Genomic DNA, 20,082 nt, shown 5'->3' with positions numbered 1-20,082 from the left:
GATTAGATTTTGGTGGTCAAAGGTCACTGTGTCCTCACTAAACAAGTTTATGGCCATAAATCAAAAATTCATGTGCTAATCATGACCAAATTTCACTCAAATGTTTAATAGAATAAAATGCAGAAGTGATGACATTTGTGACATCATAATGTTCTGAAAAAATACTTTTCTGGCCGTTATTCAGCATCATAACATCATAACTTGGAACAAAAGGGGAGACCGTTAGATACTAGATTGGTGACTCTAATCTTGTGTGCCCACCTTGAAACTGTGCTGATTGTATAAATCTTGCTGCTGTTTAAGATGTGTGTGAAGTGTCCACGTTTTAGAAATTTGTAGCTTCTTCGCAGAGACATCCATATTTAAGCATTGCCTTCTGTCACAGCTACGTACAAAGTCTGGACCAACATGGATGTAAACTGCAATCTCACTAGTTGGCAAATTCATACAACCATGTGGTATCATATTTTTCCAGCAATCTTTGTATCAAGCTTCTCAAATAATTCCTTGCCAGAAAAAAACTGAGAAGAGAGATGAGAACTTTGCTAGGTTAATTATTATCTGTATAATAGACACCTCAGAGTGTATTATCACACTTACGGCAAGGGGAATGCTCGAGAACAACTAGTTTGTGCAATGTGTGGTCTGACCACATCAGAAGGAAAAAGTGTTATAGCTGCTCTAAACAGCTACAGTCAAAGGCGGTGTGAAAATCTGACCATCGTAGAACGAGGCAAGATACAATGAATCATTTAAACATGGCAATAGCAGTGCACACGTTCCTTTTTATTCATAGTGTTTCACTTGGATGGACATGAAATGAGCAGGAAGTAGCTGTGTAAAGAGCGAAAAAAGAACCTGAAGAAAAGGTTTAAACGTTGGCTTCCTAAATTCTGCGATGCATGAAATTGGTGTGATTGTCAGTTTCTGAAAGTTACACTAATTGACTGACAATGCCACTCTCCAATTCAGATGTCGTAATAGTGTGGAGTGTCAGTTTGACCATCTGACAAGCACTTTGGTTGGAGCGTAACTATGCCTTTATAACATGGGCACTGAACACAGGCAGAATGAAAAGCTGTGTTCAAATTGTCATCCTTTTTTTTTTTTTTAAGTTTGTCAGTTTAATTCACGTTTAGCTCTGCAACACCAGTAAGAGTTAATAATATCGTACGAAATGCGGTTTAATACACACGGTTCGCTGATTTACAATAGTGTTTAAACTGTTGACCAGAGATATATTTAAAGTGTACCTTTTTGTGAAAGAAAGCCCTTAAAAGATTAGGTACTTTACATGGCCATAGCATAAACTGTGATTTTCTGGGGCCAAGGGTCATAATTATAGAAGGTACATGGTTAATCGCGCATCAAAATATTATTAATGTGTTAACTTTGACAGCCCTACTCAATATACTTTATTTAATCATGAAGCCCAGTGTTGCTGTATAATTCTTTCATTTATGAGAGAAGTGCATGAACTACATTGCAGACTGAAGTCTCTATCAAAGGTGACAGAAGTAACTAATTTTATCCCTATTTAAGGTAGAGGGGCACTAAACTTGAAATAGCCGGCTCGACTGGTGGAAGTCTGTAGTGTGTTTGCTCCATGGGCCCAGTGATGTGCACCAAATATCTGGGTAATTTCATACCATGGAAATGTAGCTTGTTTGGCTTCATGTGTCACAGAGCAACTTTCGGAGTGAACAGGGTCCCACCTTCAATGCTGAATCCAGGTCTCTTAATAAATCCATGACAATGATCTTGATAATTGGTTTATGAGTAATGTATCTGGTCTAACAATCCCTGTAATTTTTATTGTTTTCTCCCTCTGTGGCATTTTGGATTTAAGAAAAGTAATTTAAGGTGTATTGTGTAATTATCTTTAGTGTTACCAGTTAAATGTCTTCTTCACTGAATAAAACAAAATATAAAACGCAAAGCTGTGTTGTCAGCGTGCTACTGGTTTTATCAATCAAAAGACCCTGAATAAAATACGGGTTCACCAGAGCGACTCTTATTGACTGTCCAGCTGGTCCATCTGGTCGCAGTGCTGCCATCAGTAGGTCAGGGCACTCTACTCAGGGCTGTGAACGATCACCCCCTCCATCACAGTGAGGAGCCTAGCATTCTTTGGTGATATTATGAGGCACGATGCAGGCAAGAATGATGTTGCAGTTTGCAACAGCTAAGAGTTGTTTTTTTGTTGTTTGGCAATTAATTGAAAATATTTTATTGGTTAATTGTTAAATTTAGAAAGAATATTGCTTTTGCATAGACCGTACTTCTTTAACATGCAAGCACTGAGTAAAAGAATAATTAAATATATGCCATGTGTCCCAAGTCTCCACATCCACCTTGAAGTGGTTTCATTCATTCACACATTTAGTGAAATCTTAATCCCCAATTTAGTGTTTTGAAATACCCCAAACAAATTGTGATTTAACCACAAATTCACATCCTAATTTGTGGGATGAGGATTGCATCTCCTGTTTTTGAAGTACCCATTTTTAGCTTTAATTCAACCCGGATATTTTGGATCTGAATTGAATGTTTTGAAATACTACACCCAGGGTATCATGTAGCTTTCTATGTTTCGATTTCATTGAGGTGTTCCCAATACAGATGGGTGCACAGTGCATTGGCTGCTCCAATGGTGGTCAATGACCAGTATGTTACAACCTTTTGAAGTGGAATTACAATAAGCAAGACATCTGAGTATAATTAACTATGCACTGATCAATGATTCCAATTAAGTTTTGTTAAATAAGACAAAACAGAGAGATTTATTGTAGACTGTTTTTAAATATGCCAATGACTGTATCCTTTTTATTCTCTCACCAGAGAGTCCAGCGAGGAGTGCAATGGGATCAGTGGTGCTCTGTCAGTGGAGTCTGTGCCGGGGCCAAGACTGAACTGGTGTCCTGCCAACACCACTACACCTGCCCCTGCGGCTCCAGCTCCCGCTCCGGGGCCCGAGCCCATGCCCAACCCTGTAAAAATGGGGGATGGCCTGGATGCAGCGCAGATGTCGGGCAGCAGCAGCAGCAGCAGCAGCAGCCACCAGGGGCAGGCCCAGACACTTGGCAACCCCCCACCCCCAGAGTACATCAATCCCAACAGGCCAAAGCGCCAGACCAATCAGCTGCAGTACCTGCTCAAGGTGGTGGTGAAGGCCCTGTGGAAGCACCAGTTTGCCTGGCCCTTTCACATACCGGTGGATGCGATCAAATTAAACCTGCCTGTGAGTACTAGCTTGTGTTTCTGTGTATGATGCCACACACCCCAAAACTCTCATGGATTCAACCTGCATTAAACTGTTCATATGAATCAGCCGTCCTCTTGCTCTGTTTGTCAGTGTGAGTATAGAATCCAGTCTGCAGTGAAGTTCATACATTTCCCTGATAAAGCAGGAAATTTACAGTAACAATTGTAATGTACAGGCACATAATAGTCTGTGTGTAGGGTGCCAAGTCTCGTCCGGGGCACTGAAAAGTCCAGTAAAAGTACTAAGACCAGGGGCAATAGTGGCAGCTAACTGCCAACTGGGGTGTAACCGCATTGTTTAAGATAACAGGTCTCTTTTTTCTTCATTTTACAATAAGTCAAATGGTACCATTCATTCTCATTCAGTGTAAAAACAACTTTCACACACACACGAATCACTGTGAATGTGTGCTTCATTTGATTGTTGCTAAGTTGAGTGTTTTATATGAGTGTACAGTGCACATCAATAGATCTACTTTTGGACCGGAGAGTATTTTATGCTAATTGATAAACAAAATGAATGCCAGAAAGAGTGGGGAAACCTAGTCACTGACATGCTGAATGTCCTCTCTTAAAAAGACAGTTCATCTCGAAATAAAAAATACATATATATTTCCTATTACTTGTAATGCTGTTTTATCAGTCTAGATTGTTTTGGTGTGAGTTGCTGCGTGTTGGAGACAAAAAAATACTGTTAAAAAACTTGACAGCAATGTCTTTCCAGAAATCATGACCTGGTTACTGATAATCCACAGACCTTGTTGTGAGCAGTTTTATGTAGGAACCTTCTACTAAGTTACACCTACCAACCATATCATTGTGCAGAAGGAAGCGTGCGTCTACTCATGGACAAGAGGCTTGTGCTCATGACAGTGCAAGACGTAGACATTAATGCCGTCCTCCCTGGCTGAGCTGTAACATTAGCTAGCTCAGTGGTGTTAGGTGAGCTCGCAGTAGATGCACGCTTCCTTCTGTACGGTGATACAGTTTGCAGGTGTAGTTAGGTGAAAAGAAAATGTTTACTACATGAAACTGCTCACAACAAGGTCTGTGGATTATCTTGGGTAACCGGGTCATGACTTGAAAGAGATATGGCTGTTGAGTGGTTTTTTTTTTTGGCACTTTGAGCACCACAACCCTGAGTGCCGTCTAGTTACCTTATATTGAAGAGAAGGCAGACATCTCTGTGGCCGATATCTCAAACACTCTTCAATGCACACCAAACAATCTAGATGGTAAGGGAAGAGGAAAGTTGTACTTTTGATTTTGAGGTAAACTGTCCCTGTAAAACACCTTAAAAACATTGTCATACATCTTATTGTTTATCTTTATTTGTCTTGTCAACATGTCTTTGCTGACAACAGCAGTTGATGTCAAGATAGCGCAGACACCATAGAGATTTATGTTGATAAAGATGTGGACAGTATGCACTACAGGGTGACAAGAGCAGTCCAAAATTATTGACAGTCAAAAACATATTGCTAAATTGCAGAAGGTATTGCAATTCAAGAGTTACATATTTTTTTTAAGCTTTATATTAATCACAGCTGCTTCATTGTGGTGGGAGAGAATGTCACATTGTTGAAAAACAGTCTGTGTCTTCATTACATTGTTGACATACTTGGATGTAACCTTTGCAGGACTACTACACAATAATCAAAACTCCTATGGACATGGGAACAATCAAGAAAAGGCTTGAGAACAGTTACTACTGGAACGCCCAAGAATGTATCCAAGACTTCAACACAATGTTTACCAACTGCTACATATACAACAAGGTAACATAGCTGGACACTTGAGCCACTGACACCATACAGTGCCAAAGATTCTGGTAAGCCTTCACTTTTGCTAAGAGTATTTGTCTCCCCCTGCAGCCTGGAGATGACATAGTCTTAATGGCTGAGGCTCTAGAGAAGGTTTTCCTCCAAAGGGTCACAGAAATGCCTCAGGAAGAAATCGAGATTGTTGTCATGACAGGAAAGGGACGTGGCCGCGGCCGAAGAGACGCAAGTAAGTGATTTACCACTTTAAATTGTCACACCTTTGCGATCAACACATGCTCTTGGAGCTGACCTTTGTCAGACCCGATATTTATCCGAGTGTCTTGTTCTCTCATCAAGGTCAAAACTTGAAACCAGGGGCCATCACTGATTCTTCGTCCACGACTCCTCAAACACGTGGTCTGTCGAACCTCTCAGCAGCACCGCAGACCAGAGGACCAGTGCAGGGCCCGCCTTCACTACCTCCCCAGCCTTTGATGCAGGCCCTGCCGTCCCACGTGCCCCCAACGTTACCCAGCCACGCACCACAGCTCGGAGCTCCCTACTCCTTGGGCCAGTCAGACTGTGCTCCTCAAGTTCCCATCATGACTTCTGTGCCTCCTCCTGCTCAGACCCCCCTCCCCCAATCCATCCAGAGCACTGCCCCCATGATGCAGAACCCTATAACCATGACCAAAGTAAGTGTGACTGACACAGGGAAATATTCTTGGGCATGTAGGCCTAGTTTTACCAAGCTTAAGAGCACCAGTTTAGTTGTGGCATCTCATTCTAATTCCTTATTTCTTTCCCCTTTCACACTATCTCTCTGCTCTCTTTGTGTTCACTTCTATCTAGCAAAGAAAGAGCCAGAAAAGGAAAGCTGACACTACAACGCCCACAGCAAACGACCAACTGAGTGAGTCTTCACCGGCAGAGTCCAAATCTGGGAAGACACTACCCAGGCGAGAGAGTTCCCGGCCTTCAAAACTGATAAAGAAGGATGCACCGGACTCCCAGCATCACATAGGCATAGGGATGGGACTAAGTGGACCAAGTGGAGGTCATAGCCCCAAACCACAGGATCAGATGGGATATTGCGCTAGTCTGGTCAGGGAAATGCTATCCAAGAAACACGCTGCTTATGCCTGGCCGTTCTACAAACCTGTTGATGTGGATGCACTGGGACTACATGATTATCACGATATCATCAAATATCCAATGGACCTCAGCACTATCAAGGTGTGTTAAAGAAGGCGTAGCGCATCAGTTGTTCCACAAGGCACTGAATAGAGAGGAGTTATGGCATGGCAAGTAATTAATATCCTTGATGTGTTTAATAGGCCAAGCTGGAGAACAGGCAATACCGGGAACCCCAGGAGTTTGCTGCTGATGTGCGATTAATGTTTTCCAACTGCTACAAATATAATCCACCAGACCACGAGGTGGTAGCTATGGCACGCAAGCTCCAGGTAAATATAGTCCTTTATATCTACTATATTTATAATAGCCCATACCGTAATGTTTGCAATCCTTTAGGTACATCATATTTTGCTGGCAATGTATTAAAGCACATTTGGGTAACTTTTATGAAAATAACTTGGTGTCATATTTGCTGAAACTGTCACTATATTCTGGAAGAAGTATATGAGACTGATAGGCTGTGAATGGCCTATGAATCTACTGCGGTGCACCAGAAACAAGCAATCAAAGCCGATGTATCTCTAACACAGCTGTCAGTCATTTCAATCAATGAACTGCAGCCAAACTGCCAAACAAGGCAGAGCTGATCAAATATAAATCAAGATTCTGTTACCACACTGCTTCTTTTTGACCTCAGATGTTTTCAGAAACATATTTCAGTGCACTGTTTAGCTGCAAAATGAGAACATTAGTAGTAGACAACCATGTAGTATGTACAGCACAGATTTGCATAATATAATAGTGCAATTAAGACTACTGGATGAAATAAATACATCAACTTTATCATAACAGGTAAGGCTAAAAAAATGAAAGCTTCTTAAGGTTGCACTATCCCAATAAAAAAACCTGTAGTATACATAGTGCAAATAAAATACAGTAGTGCAAATTAAACTGTCGCAAATAAAAACTAAAGTGTAGGTAGGAACGTGTGCAACAGGTCAATAGTCACAATAGCAGCCCTACTCTGCCAGGGAGACACCGCAGGGCCAGAAAATGAAGAGAGTGGCATAACGAAAAGAACATTACAAGAAAAATTTTATGAGGAAGGTGTCAGGCAGGGGATCCCAACCAGAATATACAGATAGTTTCAGCAAATATGACAAAAGTATATTTTTTATATGAGTTACTAACTACAGCTTTAAGTGAAAGAAAAATGAGTAAGAAAGCATGTCACTGTTTTAGTTTACATTTGCAAGAAAGATCTATTTTGCTTGCATGTAACATTTGCATAAATGTTTATGAAAGGAAGTGAAATATTGGTCACAGTAGAACACTTAGTTTTGCCAGGAATGCTTCCCTAGCACTCACTCAATGTACTAACCCAATTTACTCATCACTGACTTCCACAAACAATCCCAGCGATGACACCATGTCTTCTGTGAGCTCAGAACACACTCTGTCGCCCCCTCACTCCTGTTGTTGCTTTACAGAAGCATCGTTTAACCCGTCGTGCTGTACTGTCCTGCTTGCTTCTTTTTCAACATGTTAACCATCTCCAACAACAACAAACTAACGAGCATCACACATACTGCTTCCAAAATCATCTGCCTTCCCACACCTAGTCTATCAAACATGAATCTCAGAGCCATCACACACTTCAGATTACTCGGTCGGAGATACAGGACTCTTAAAAGGGAAAGAGCTTGATTCAGGAGGATTTGTGTTCCTCGTGCTGCAGCAGCTCTGAACAATCTGCCTCGCTGATGCTGTTGAGAACTGGGATTATTGGATGAATGTGCTCGTGAAGATTTTGTGGACTGACTTTTTCTGTCTGCTACCATGTGTACATGTTGCCATCTGTATGTTGCTATATATTGCTATGTGTTTATAAGTCTGGCTGTGAATACAAAGATCTCTGGGACAAATACTTCTTCATCTTAAATCTAAATTCACTCACAAACTGAACAAACAGCTTCATGTTTTTGACTATAAATCTGGAAGTGAAACAACATTTAACACTTGACCAGAGATTTGTTGTATTTTAACACACCTAGTCCATCACATCCGACTAATTTCTGTATTAATGTTGTAGTGTTTTGAGTCTGTTCCTACAAACGTCACATACGTTTTGCTCAGCTTGTTTGTTTCTTTTCATTTTACAGGATGTCTTTGAGATGCGCTTTGCCAAGATGCCAGATGAACCTGAGAGCAAGCCTCTGGTACCTGCCCCAGCTCCTACACTTCACCATCCTGCCCCCGTCAAGCCCCAGCCTCCTTTGGCCCACGTCGCCTCGTCTTCAGACAGCTCCAGTGACTCGTCCTCTGAGTCTGAGTCTTCCACAGATGACTCTGAAGAGGAGAGAGCGCAGAGGTTGGCAGAGCTCCAGGAGCAGGTCAGTGACCAGAGTAGTATCAAGGTAGCGGCAAATTAGTTGTCAAGCCTTTATTACTCTTTGTTGAGAACCCGTCTCCTCTCTTGACACAGTTGAAGGCTGTCCACGAGCAGCTGGCTGCCTTGTCCCAACCACAAGCCAGCAAACCAAAGAGAAAAGAGAAGGAAAAGAAGGAGAAGAAGAAAGAAAAGCATAAGAAGAAAGGAGGCGTGTCTGGCCTTGTAGATGAGATCCAGGATGCTACACCTGTTCCGCAGCTCTCCAAGAAGACCAAGAACAGTAACAATAACAACAAAGAGGTTGTTCCCAAGAAGAAACCCAGGTGGGTTTTAAATTTACTTCACCACAGGCAGTCTGTAAGAGCAAGTCTTTGATATTAGATGTTTCCTTAACCATCATCTTGGCTTTACACAATTCTGTATTACCCTTACTGACGTTTAAATCCCCCCTTTTGTTATGCTTTTATGTTTTCACTGTGTAATTGTGACCATGGTTGAGAGTAATTCTGAAGTCATGTCCGGTCATCTGAAGACATGTATTACATATGGGTTTTTTTTTTTTTGTTAAGAGTTATTATCCTTAAAATATTTATTAGTGTATTTCAAGAAGATGATCAGTTGGTGTCTTTGAGCTGACACTGTTTTTTGTTGAGAGATTGTTTTCAATTCTGAAATTGTGGCAACATTGAAGATGTAATGGATGCGTACTGCTGGCGGAGTGGATGTCCCGTGGATTGTATCTTTTTACTGGCTACACCTGCAGCACATGTACAGTACAGGGTTTTTTGGGTCAAAACAAGACTCGGAGCTTTTGTTTTGGGGTTGTGTGTGGGATTGTTAGCCAGTATAGCGCTGTGAAACTTCAGCTTTGTTACCAACTTCTATAATATGGACACGTTATCCTCTACAGACCACAGTAGACTATCTGAGGGATAAAGCTACTAAGCACCCACCAGCTGGTACTGGCAAAATAAATGCTTAAGGGTGAGCCAGGCCCCAAAGCTGAAGCTCTGTTGGATACAAAGCATCAGAGAAACGTTGCTTTTTTTCACATCAATTTGAGTGACTTGTGTGAATTGTCTAGTTTCAGAGATTTTGGGTGGGGGTTGGGGGAAAGATGACTACATTGTGTATGCACATACGTTTATATGAGCATGCACGAAATGAATCTCGCACTTACCAACAGTAGCAACCTCTTTGGGGACCAGTCTAGACAATATATGAGCATTTCTCATAGGTGGACATAATTTTAAAACAAGAAAAAGATGATCTATTCTTTCGGTCAAGGTTTAGTTATAACTACGGACTGATGCAGAATGGAGAGCAGTGAATATTGATTACATATGAAATTAGAAATGTTGATTAGCTGGTACACTAGACAATATGGATGCACATTTCTTAGTAAATAATAACCATAAAGTGTTTAGCCAAGCTTTAGTATAAATAGTGTTTATACCTCATTCTGTTCTGTAAAGGTCTGCTTATCCTCAGCCCAACAGATGGAGCAAACTGTTTTTAAGTAGGGAGGGTTGTAGTGGGAGCACTGGGGTGTCAGGTGTGACTGTGTGGCAGTGACAAATGATTTGCTCATGGCTCAGATAGGAGGGCACCTCAGCAGAATTTTGCATAGGGCCCCAGAGAGGTCAGGACTGACTCTGATTCTTTACATGGTGATATGATACGCTGTTGCATTTATTTATTGATTTATTTTTTGACTTCGGATAGCTCTCTCTTTATTCATCATACATGTGCTCAAATCCGTGGCTATACAGTATATCTACCTCTCTTACCAAAGGTAATTATAAAAAAGAAATATTGTTCTTAAAAAAAGAAAAACTGAATAAAAAACAACAACAATGTGTTGGTGTTATTAGACAGTAATTTCCTCTGTATCAGTAGTTTAATTAAAAAAAACAAATAGACACTTTAAAACCCACTTTATGTGTAAAAAGCTGCTCCACTAACAGTCCACATCTGCTACGTCTTCAGTGTAGCCACGTTATACCAGTGGAGTATGTTCTATGATTGGTAGGTTATCTGCATTATGTCTTCTTCACCTGCACTTGTTAAAATTCATCCATGTTTAGTTGTAAAATACTTGGAGCTGTGTCCCTGAAGTTACGATTTAAATTAAGACTAGTCAGTATTACATGTTGACAAATTACACTTTTGTGTTTTGTGTTTTGCCTCTAGTAAAAAGGAATCGATGAAAAGCAATCATCCTTCCAACGTGCTGCCGGTTCCCAACTTGGAAGATGATCTGGGGGCTGCTGGGTCATCAGCGACAGGGGAAAAGTGCAAGCCTATGACGTATGAAGAGAAGAGGCAGCTGAGCTTGGACATCAACAAGCTTCCCGGTGACAAGCTCGGCCGCGTAGTGCATATCATCCAGTCCAGAGAGCCCTCACTCAAAAACTCGAACCCTGACGAGATTGAGATTGACTTTGAGACACTAAAGCCTTCGACTCTGCGCGAGCTGGAGAGATATGTGTCCTCCTGCCTCCGAAAGAAGAAGAAGGTTCCAGGTAAGGAAGCCAGCAAGGAGAAATGGTCACTCTCTGTGCAAACACCTGAGTGTGTGATTCTCTAATTTATTTAGAATGTGAAATTACTATGAGCAGTTTCACATTTGATGCTTTGTTTTGGCAATGCATGAGCACAAAGTTTCTGTTTTGCAGTTGAGAAGCCTGTGGAGTCCATGGCTACCTCCAAAAAGACTGGATCCTCTTCAGAGAGCAGTGGCTCCAGTTCAGAAAGTGAAGCTGAGGGGACAGGTGACTCACTGACTATTCTAATGCCCACAATAAAAAATGCGCTATTACTTTAAGTGACTAACCTTTATTTCAATTTTTCAGGAATAATAAAGCATCAGAAGAAGAAGGGCCCGTCTGTGAAGGAGGGGAAGAAGACACATCCTCATGTACACGCTCAGAGTGGCCCCACTCAGACTGGGCTTCATTCCCAAATTGCAGGCCTTCAGTCCAGCAGTCAGATGAAGCAGCAGCATCAGCCCTCTCCTGCAGGCTTCATCGCCCCCCCTGTAGCTGCTCTGGAGTCTTCCCAGTTACTGGAGACTAGCTTCGAGTCCCTGCCGCCTTTCGGCCAGCCCCTCATGCACCTGTCCCACCACACAGGCAACTCCTCCTCACCTGCACCTCCACACCTCAATGCTCATTCTGCTGGGCCAGTGTCCCCTGAGACCCACCCCTTCCTCAACCAGCATCCCGTCCTCCCATCTCCAGGTAAGGCTGTATCCAGGCCACTGCACCTCTGATGGGTCTAATATTAATGGGTACTTGGATTTTCATTGTTTCACTGTTTCTGCAGGTGTAACTGCAATCCCTGGAAGAATTATAACCAGTCCCCGTGCTTTTTCAAATGGGCACACACTATGTCTCCATAAATGGCAGAAAATATATTCAACATAACACTGAATAGTTAAATGATCAACCCATGTTAACTGAAACACACACGTGACCCACCATAACTTAAAGATTCAATTAATCAGACCTCATGCTATTCTCTCAGAAGAACACAAAGAACCACATCATTACTAGAATAAACTCAACATTTCACTCTGAGACCCACCACAGAGCCATGTTTGTCTTGTTTTTTTTTAGGGCACAGGGGATCTTTATGGGGAGATAGCAAGTGAACAGTTTATGCCACATACATCATCTGAAAGCAGGGTACCTAAGATTAATTTGAGATGCAGCTCAGCACTGTCAGTCAAATTTTTCTCGTCACTGTGTTAAAAATTGTGTTTTCGTTAGGTGCCTATTCAAACTTATAGAGTTTAGAGTGCACAAGGGCCTAGAACAGTATGACTGAAGCATATAATGGCCATTCCCATGCTCAATTATGTCTCATTGATCATTGTAGCAGTTTTTAGGTTGATACCAAGATGACATCAGTAATGTCATCTGAAAATGTCATCTTGGCCAGCGGTCCAACCGTTCTCCAATTTGATCAACACAGCCGCTCCTTTTTCTTGTATTAGATTTTTACTCACCATTTTTTGTGCTTCAGAAAATAGATAAACAAGCACTGATGCTACAGTAGGATCTATAAATCACCACTGGCTTGTACTTGTCAGATTGTGTGTCACAGTGGGGAGCATTTACAAAAAATGCTGTTTTTATCAGTTCCCACAAAATAACTGTAAAATGCATTTACACATTTTACAAATTGAACTGGTATTTTCCTTTTTTCTCAGTTAACATGTGAATGATCACAATTACAAAAAACATCACCTGGAGGAAGATGATTTTGGAATAATAAATTTGTGTTAATTATACATTTTGTTTCTTCTTCTTTTCCTGGAACTGTGCAACCTCAGCCTTGCACATTTCCATGCCTCAGCAGCCTTCTCGACCCAGTCACAAGGCAGCGCCTCTTCATCCCAAACCCCCTCAGCAGCAACCAGCACCTCCTCAGCAGCAGCCAACTCTGCTGCAGCAGCAGCAGCAGCAGCAACAACAGCAGCAGCAGCAGCAACAGCAGCAGCAACAACAACAGCAGCAGCAGCAGCAGCAGCAGCAGCTCCAGCCCCAGGCAGCAGCACCACCACCACCACAGCACCAGCTCCCCTCTCAGATCCTCCACCCTCCTCAGCCCCTGCACCAGCGGCCTATGTCACCTCCAACGCTCACACCCCAGGGCTTGCTGTCTTCCCAGCCTCCCCAGATGCTGCTGGAGGATGATGAAGAGCCAGGGTCTACAACGCCTCTGAACCAAGTACAGTTATACCTGCAGCAGTTCCAACAAGCCCGTCAGCCCCAGCAGTCCATGCAGTCGCTCCAGGCGCAGGCTCGTCAGCAGCAGCAGCAGCAACAACAACAACCAGGACAGATCTCCCTACTGCAGTCTGTACAGACACCGTCTCAACTCTCCTCCCAGACCACGCTGCCTCCTCCCCAGCTTCCTATTCAATCCCAGGCTCAGCCAGCCCCGTCGCATCAGGCCCCGCCCCAACAGATGCCTCTACACCAGGCCCGCCACATGCAGCATGCTCAGCCGCAGCAACAGCAGCCACAATCGCAACAAATGAACTACCAGCAGGGTACTGGCCTAGCTGGTCAGCCCCAGGTATCACAACACAAGGTATCCATGCCCACCAACAAAGCACAGCAGATCATCCAGCAGCAGCAAGAGCAGCCCTCCCCTCGCCTCACCAAGGCCGACCCTTACAATGCAGGTGGGAAGATGACACAAAAATGTTTTTTGTAGCTGGCTGTAGAAGTCAAAATTGTACTGGCTGAAGTTTTAAGCTCTGTTCCTTCGTTGGCAGGTCACATGAGGGACAACCCATCCCCTCTCATGATGCATTCACCACAACTTCCCCAGTATCCACCTGTATCTCACCAGTCTCCACCTCACAACAAAAAGGTGAGAAGCTTGTTTTTACGGTTTACTGCAGGGCTAACATTATGTCTCCATATGCCTGTGTCTGACTTTGACTCCATTTTTTTTATCACGCAGCAGAGAGCCCCTGGGAGCCATGGTGGAGTAAAGGAGGAGAAACTGCCTCCATCACCAGTGATGAGAGGAGAGCCATTTAATCCTGCAATGAGACCAGACCATCACAAACATCCTGACAACAAGCCTTCTCAACCAGGCCACAGCCAACAGAGTGAGTAGCAACACGTTTTCTTTTTCCTCTGGCTTACTGTGGACAAAATGCATAAGAAGAAGGAGCCATAAAAGATACTGAGACTCTGTATGTGTATGCGTACTTGTGTTGAGCAGATGTGAAGTCTATGGACGGCTTGCGACCTGTCATCCGCTCCTCCGAGTCCAGTGGACCACCCTCCTCTTTGCAAGACAAGGAGAAGTTCAAACAGGAGTCCAAGGCGCCCATTGCCCCCAAAAAGGTACAGGTGAGTGGTTTTTAAAATTATCTCACACACCTCTCTCAGTTCCTAATGTGTGAACTTCATTGCGTTGCATCTCGCAAGATTTTTGGTAATGATTGATGATGAATTTTCTTCCTGTCTCTGTGCGTCTTCTCTCAGGATGTGAAACTGAAGAATATGGGTTCATGGGCCAGCCTGGCACAAAAGTCTACGTCTACACCCTTATCTGCAGTGAAGTCATCGAGCGACAGTTTCGAGCAGTTCCGTCGTGCCGCCCGTGAGAAAGAGGAGAGGGAGAAAGCCCTGAAGGCCCAAGCCGAGCAAGCGGAAAAAGACAGGCTGCGCAGAGAGCAGGACAAACTACGGTAAGGTTGCCCAGAAGAACACAAAATAAAGGTGCCACATATTTACCTCATGAAGGAAATATAGTGTTTTGAGGAGAAACACCTGTCCTTAATTTGTTGTATATTGTCAATCTCAGTAATAACTGTAAGACAAAAATGCACTGTGAATGTACTTGTGTGGGCTGATAAAGAAAACATGGCAAACAGTGTACTATGAGGTGAAGTGTTTCGCCCTCTAGTGGCTGTATTGTAGGGCCCAGGGTTCCAGCACAGTGTGGAAAAGTATGAAGTTTGATTTTAGTCATTTCCATGTCTGAATAAGTATGGAACAAAGAAAAGACAGTATGGAAAGATAACTGTGTTTCCAGGCTATGGCCCCTATTAATTTTTCTGAACTATAAGATTCAGAATTAAATAAAATATTCTCACCAATTACATGCATTGCTTGGTGGGGCATGATGTTAGTCCTGAACTATTGGCATCAGAGAGTACATATGGACATCTACTCTTGCTCAAGCCATTACATATTTTCAGTGCGGTTTTAATCATGCTTTTAATACCCTGCCTCAACTGAAACTGACAAGGCTGAGCTAATGTTGTTTAATAGCTCTTTTAATAGGCCACAGATGGTAAAGATCTTGTAATCATTAAACTCCTTAATAATAAACATGATGTACAGTACCTGTTGGAGGGCTGTGGAGCAGCATGTAGAGAAAAAAATAGACCAGGCTCGTAAAAATAGAGATAAGCAATGGGCATGGGCGTGGGGGCTCCTGTGGTCAGTGTAGTAGCTTCAGGTGATTATAATGGACAGACTCTGCTGTGGGAAATAGACGTGCTGAGCCATGTGTGTAATGTGTGATTTAACAGTTTAGAAACCAGCTTGCTGAGTCCTTTAGCTAAAATATCTCTGTGCAGATCTTTATCCATGTTATTATTCTCTCTAAGTGATCTTGTTTTTCTGGCCTTGTTGTTTTATGTTTAGGTCAGCCATTTTCCTCCACGTTACATCAAAGATGAAACCAGCTGTGAACCCTCTGCAGCAATGTCACACGTATTTGACTCACCTAATGTGAATTATTGTCCTGAATGTTTTTCAGAGGTCGAGATGAAGAGGACATCATGGAGCCAAGCAGAAGGGTGCATGAGGAGCCACGCAGACGTCTGGAGCAGCAACACATTCAAGCTCCTTCACAACAGCAACAACAGCAGCAGCAGCAGCAACAGCAGGAGCCACAGCCAGCTGCCATCCAGCAGCCTCCACAACCCCCCACTCCGCCTCAGCCCACTGCACAGAACCCACTCGACCAACAGAGGGAGCTAGCACGCCGCCGAGAGCAGGAGAGGAGGAGGCGAGAAGCGGTGAGATAATTGTTTAACACTCTTTAATTTTATGGAGTTAAATATGATGCTAAAGGCCTTTACACACCAGGGGTGTGACGTATCAAAGACACAAACAGGCGAAATATGAATATTTAACATCACAACTTTTCATACCACCAGCGATGCGGAATTGTGATAGTTGTAACACTTGTTCAGTGAAAGGTTTTGATGCAGATTGACTTGCTGCCACAGTGGATCTGATCTGCACCAGAGTCCTGCACTTGCCCATTTTTGAAAACCTGCACCCACACACAGGCTACAGTCACTCACATTACGCTAGGGTCTCCGGTCTTGAATTACAAATCCAGCAGAGGTAAAGTCTCTTTAACTGGCTGTGCTCAATGCCAGGATGACAAAAACATTTCGCACAATCGCTCCCAGGGTAGGAAATATTTTAGCTTGCTCCTTCCAACACCATAAAACCTCAAAAGGATCCTCCATGGGTGTCTTGAACTCGTTGTAGGCTGCCACCTCATCCTCAGACTGCAAAATTTCATCTCTGAAGTCCTCCACAATGGTGAGGGATTTGACGATGAGGTCAAAGTTGTGTCATTGAATTTCAAAATAAAAGGAATTGCAGCTACATAATAGTGATTTAGATGTCAAAATATGACACACATACATCTTTTTCATTTGTTTTATTCTGAAAATGAAAAAAAAAATTTTCTCACCTGCTGTCTGCCCACGTGCAGTTTATTTTTACCCATGCCAGTACCTTTGAAATTATCTGATTATATACATATTTTTACTTGTTAGACAGGTTTTTGCAGGTTACTTACGTGTGTACACAACCTGGTGAAGGACTGTGGTCTGTGTTGTTTTATAATTCTCTCAAGTACAGGTGCAACATGATTGGTTGATGCCTTTATTCATAGTGCAAAAGGTCAGAAAAATCAACATCATGGTTTTGAAAAAAATATTATGCTGTGTCACTTTTTTGCAGCATAATATTCTGTGTGATAGTACTCGTGACAAAAACAACAGTCCACACAGACATGAGTATTTTTGCATGAAGTTAATCCCTACCACACACACTGCTATGAAAAATCTCTGTCAAAATGAAAATGCAAAAACACAATTGAAGCGCTGTCAAGAGCATGCCAGACCAGCAGGAGGCAATGTAACAGATATAAGGCAAGAAGAAGAAGAAGAAGTAGTAGCTGTTGGCCAATCGGCAGCCTGGAAGAAAAAGCTATTACCAAAAGGCTCCCTGCCTGGAGTAACTGCACATTTATGTGTAAACATGTAAAAAGTCCTGTTTGCAAGGTTAGAACCAGCACTATTTTGGCCATGCCCGACATTGCATGAAATGCTGCCTTATTTGTGATGCGTCACAAACATAACATAACATATGTTATAAGCCTAAAACTTAATTCTTTCTCTGTACATGTAGACTCTGACAACTGAGTTTCTGTATATCTTCACCCTGGACAGAGTTAAAATGCAGATTGTGTGGACTGATGGCTAAAACTCTTAGAAAAAGCTGTTACGTATGTAACGTGTGTATGGAATAATGAATGAAAAGTCTCTGGTGTGTAAACATCTTTATTATAACATGTAATGCAGAAGATAGTGTGAATTGTCACAGATGTGCGCCACAGATGAGGAGCTTAACTTAAACACAAACAGAAGCAATAACTGTTCATAATTGTACTTATATTTGTAGCTTTTCCAGAAGTTGTAGATGCACTCAGGAGTAATGAACGTAAAAGAAATGCTGACTTGTTCTTTTCTCTCTCCAGATGGCGGCAACTATTGACATGAATTTCCAAAGTGACTTAATGGCTATCTTTGAGGAGAACCTGTTTTGAGTAGAGGAGCAACGGAAACGTAACTGCAAAAAAAAACACCTAAAAAGAAAAAAAAAAAAAGAAGAAAGAAAAAACTTTGATAATGTAAACTTCCTCTAAAGAGAGATTTGGCGAACATGCACCACAGAGGGACACGGACTGTTATGTAGATGTGACGGGCCCTCGGAGTACAAACGCTGGACGGGCGCTCACATGTCGCTGTGCCCCTGTGGACTGAACACACACACACACCCACAACACAACGGGGGACAGTCTCATTGTTCTGGATGTCATTTCCTGGGAATCGCCTGCCAGACATCTCGTAACGGGAAGCAGAGGACCCCTGTCGGCACAGTTGCCTTTGTCACTTGCTTCTTAACAATGTTTGTGGGCGCAACGATAAATCGCAAGAGTAAGGACATCCCAATAACTATGAAAATGCTCTGATAATGTACTGACAGACTGCGCAGAGGTGTTTTTGAAACTGCCAGATGTCTGAGGTGGTGAAGAAGACTGGTCTTTTATGTTCTGTTTTGTTTTGATTGTTGTAAGTGAACAAATGATATGGATCGGGGGTGGGCAGGGCGGGCGGGCAGGGCAACTTCCACACTGTAAATCATGTATATTTCTCAGCAGAGAAGGTACAGTTTGCCTTACACCTCTTTTCCTAAACAGACCATTATGTTCTGTGGCCTGCACACATGGACAAACCAATAACATTTACAACCAGGAGTAGGAGCAGACCTTTTTTCATCATCTAGTATCTACTGTAAAGAAGTATTTTCTTATACTACGATAACTGTTTATTTTGGATCTTTCTTTTTCTTTTTTCCTCTTTAGGTCTTTGAATCGCACCATCACACTCCACCACCTATGTCTATGCCAAACAAACCCATTATCTTTTATGCTAAATTACTTGTCCTAAAACATGGTAGGTAGCTAGTGTCAAAAAACAACCCTGAATATATGCATTAACATAGATCCAGCAAGTATTTATCAAAAACAGAATCAAGTTTTCATCCTGCCTTGTATTTTTTTTTTTTTTTTAGTTAAAGCTACAACAGGAACTTGTTAGCTGAAGAGAAGGGGGGAAAGCTTTAGTTGGAATATTTCACTACAAGTTTTGCACCATTTATTGTATTACACTTCGAGACATAACGTTGGATATCATCAGCCTGTTTGCAACAGTCACACTAATGGATCAGTTAAAAAAAAAAAAAACGAGAAGATAAGGAGCCCCTCGCTGCTCCCTCCGTGTGCGCTCTGATCTTACCTCGACATTTTGATCAAATGTCAACAGGCAGAGCGCTCGAGGCAGGACGGGAACAATCAGGGGAATAAGACAAACACTTTCTGTAGCTGTTAACTTGAATCAGGTTTAGTTTAAAAAAAAAGAAAGAAAGCAAAATAGCTGAAGGGACTGGAAGGAGTCGCATCACATCGTCTTCTAATTCACAGAGGGCACACTGTCAAGAGTACAAAATAAAAAGACAAAAGTTAAGAAGCAGAAAACTCTGAAAAAACAGTTTTGATTTTTATGCTTTGTTCTTGTTCGATAAATAGTGGATGTGAGTTATAATTCTGTTCTCGGAGACATTGTTTGGATCGGGGACGGGCCGAAATCTGAATGCATCTCGTCCTCTTCACTCGTCTCTTATGGTGTTTTTTCTCCAGTGCCTGTATTGTATTGCAATTCTCGTTGGCTTATATTACACTTTGAGGGGGTGGGGGGGTTTAGAAAAAGGGGCAGGTCAGGACTGGGTGGTGTAATATTTGAACGGGGAGGGAGATTTTTGAAAGAGTTTGTGTAAAAAAATAAAAAAGTAATTTAAAAAAAAAAGAAACAAAAAAAGGAAAAGACAGCGTTTTATATTTTACCCGTTGTCAATATTCGGGTTTTAAATTTAGTTTTAGCTGGACTTCTATGAGTGTACACATCTGACAACAACTTTCTCATTTTGTTCAATCAGCGGATTTTAGGTAGATATGTTTCAGCGTTGCCACACTAGCGTTTGGTCTGTGAGTGTGACTGTGTAAATTTGGAGGGCTGCGTGACTGTGTGTTTTGTTTTTGTTGATTTTTTTTTTTTTTTTTTTTTTTTATATATATATTAAAGTGTGTGGTGCAGGAGGCATGTTCCCCGATGTAGATAAG

At 42.3% G+C, this 20,082-nt stretch overlaps 1 protein-coding gene across 4 annotated transcripts in view; it reads left to right on the top strand.

Annotated features, from left to right (window-relative positions):
• brd4 (bromodomain containing 4) overlaps window positions 1-19,039 on the top strand; it is a 42,143-nt gene extending 23,104 nt beyond the window's left edge. For 2 of the 4 annotated variants that reach the window (XM_049561792.1, XM_049561789.1), the window contains exons 2-19: window positions 2,842-3,241; window positions 4,905-5,042; window positions 5,139-5,274; window positions 5,385-5,722; window positions 5,880-6,263; window positions 6,365-6,493; window positions 8,327-8,557; window positions 8,650-8,879; window positions 10,750-11,081; window positions 11,235-11,330; window positions 11,412-11,798; window positions 12,896-13,753; window positions 13,847-13,944; window positions 14,038-14,188; window positions 14,305-14,435; window positions 14,571-14,776; window positions 15,856-16,117; window positions 17,881-19,039. In XM_049561792.1, the coding sequence (XP_049417749.1) occupies window positions 2,981-3,241; window positions 4,905-5,042; window positions 5,139-5,274; window positions 5,385-5,722; window positions 5,880-6,263; window positions 6,365-6,493; window positions 8,327-8,557; window positions 8,650-8,879; window positions 10,750-11,081; window positions 11,235-11,330; window positions 11,412-11,798; window positions 12,896-13,753; window positions 13,847-13,944; window positions 14,038-14,188; window positions 14,305-14,435; window positions 14,571-14,776; window positions 15,856-16,117; window positions 17,881-17,949 (4,437 nt within the window). In that variant the 5' untranslated portion in view covers window positions 2,842-2,980 and the 3' untranslated portion in view covers window positions 17,950-19,039. The remainder of the gene's footprint in view (window positions 1-2,841; window positions 3,242-4,904; window positions 5,043-5,138; window positions 5,275-5,384; window positions 5,723-5,879; window positions 6,264-6,364; window positions 6,494-8,326; window positions 8,558-8,649; window positions 8,880-10,749; window positions 11,082-11,234; window positions 11,331-11,411; window positions 11,799-12,895; window positions 13,754-13,846; window positions 13,945-14,037; window positions 14,189-14,304; window positions 14,436-14,570; window positions 14,777-15,855; window positions 16,118-17,880) is intronic. The other 2 variants (XM_049561790.1, XM_049561791.1) reach the window with 2 other exon arrangements.
• Window positions 19,040-20,082: the final 1,043 nt, after the last annotated feature.

The sequence above is a fragment of the Epinephelus fuscoguttatus genome, linkage group LG19 (assembly GCF_011397635.1).
Source record: "Epinephelus fuscoguttatus linkage group LG19, E.fuscoguttatus.final_Chr_v1".
In the NCBI taxonomy this organism is placed as follows: Eukaryota; Metazoa; Chordata; class Actinopteri; order Perciformes; family Serranidae; genus Epinephelus; species Epinephelus fuscoguttatus.
Note: the sequence above shows the minus strand (reverse complement) of the source record. Positions and strands in the feature narration are given on the sequence as shown.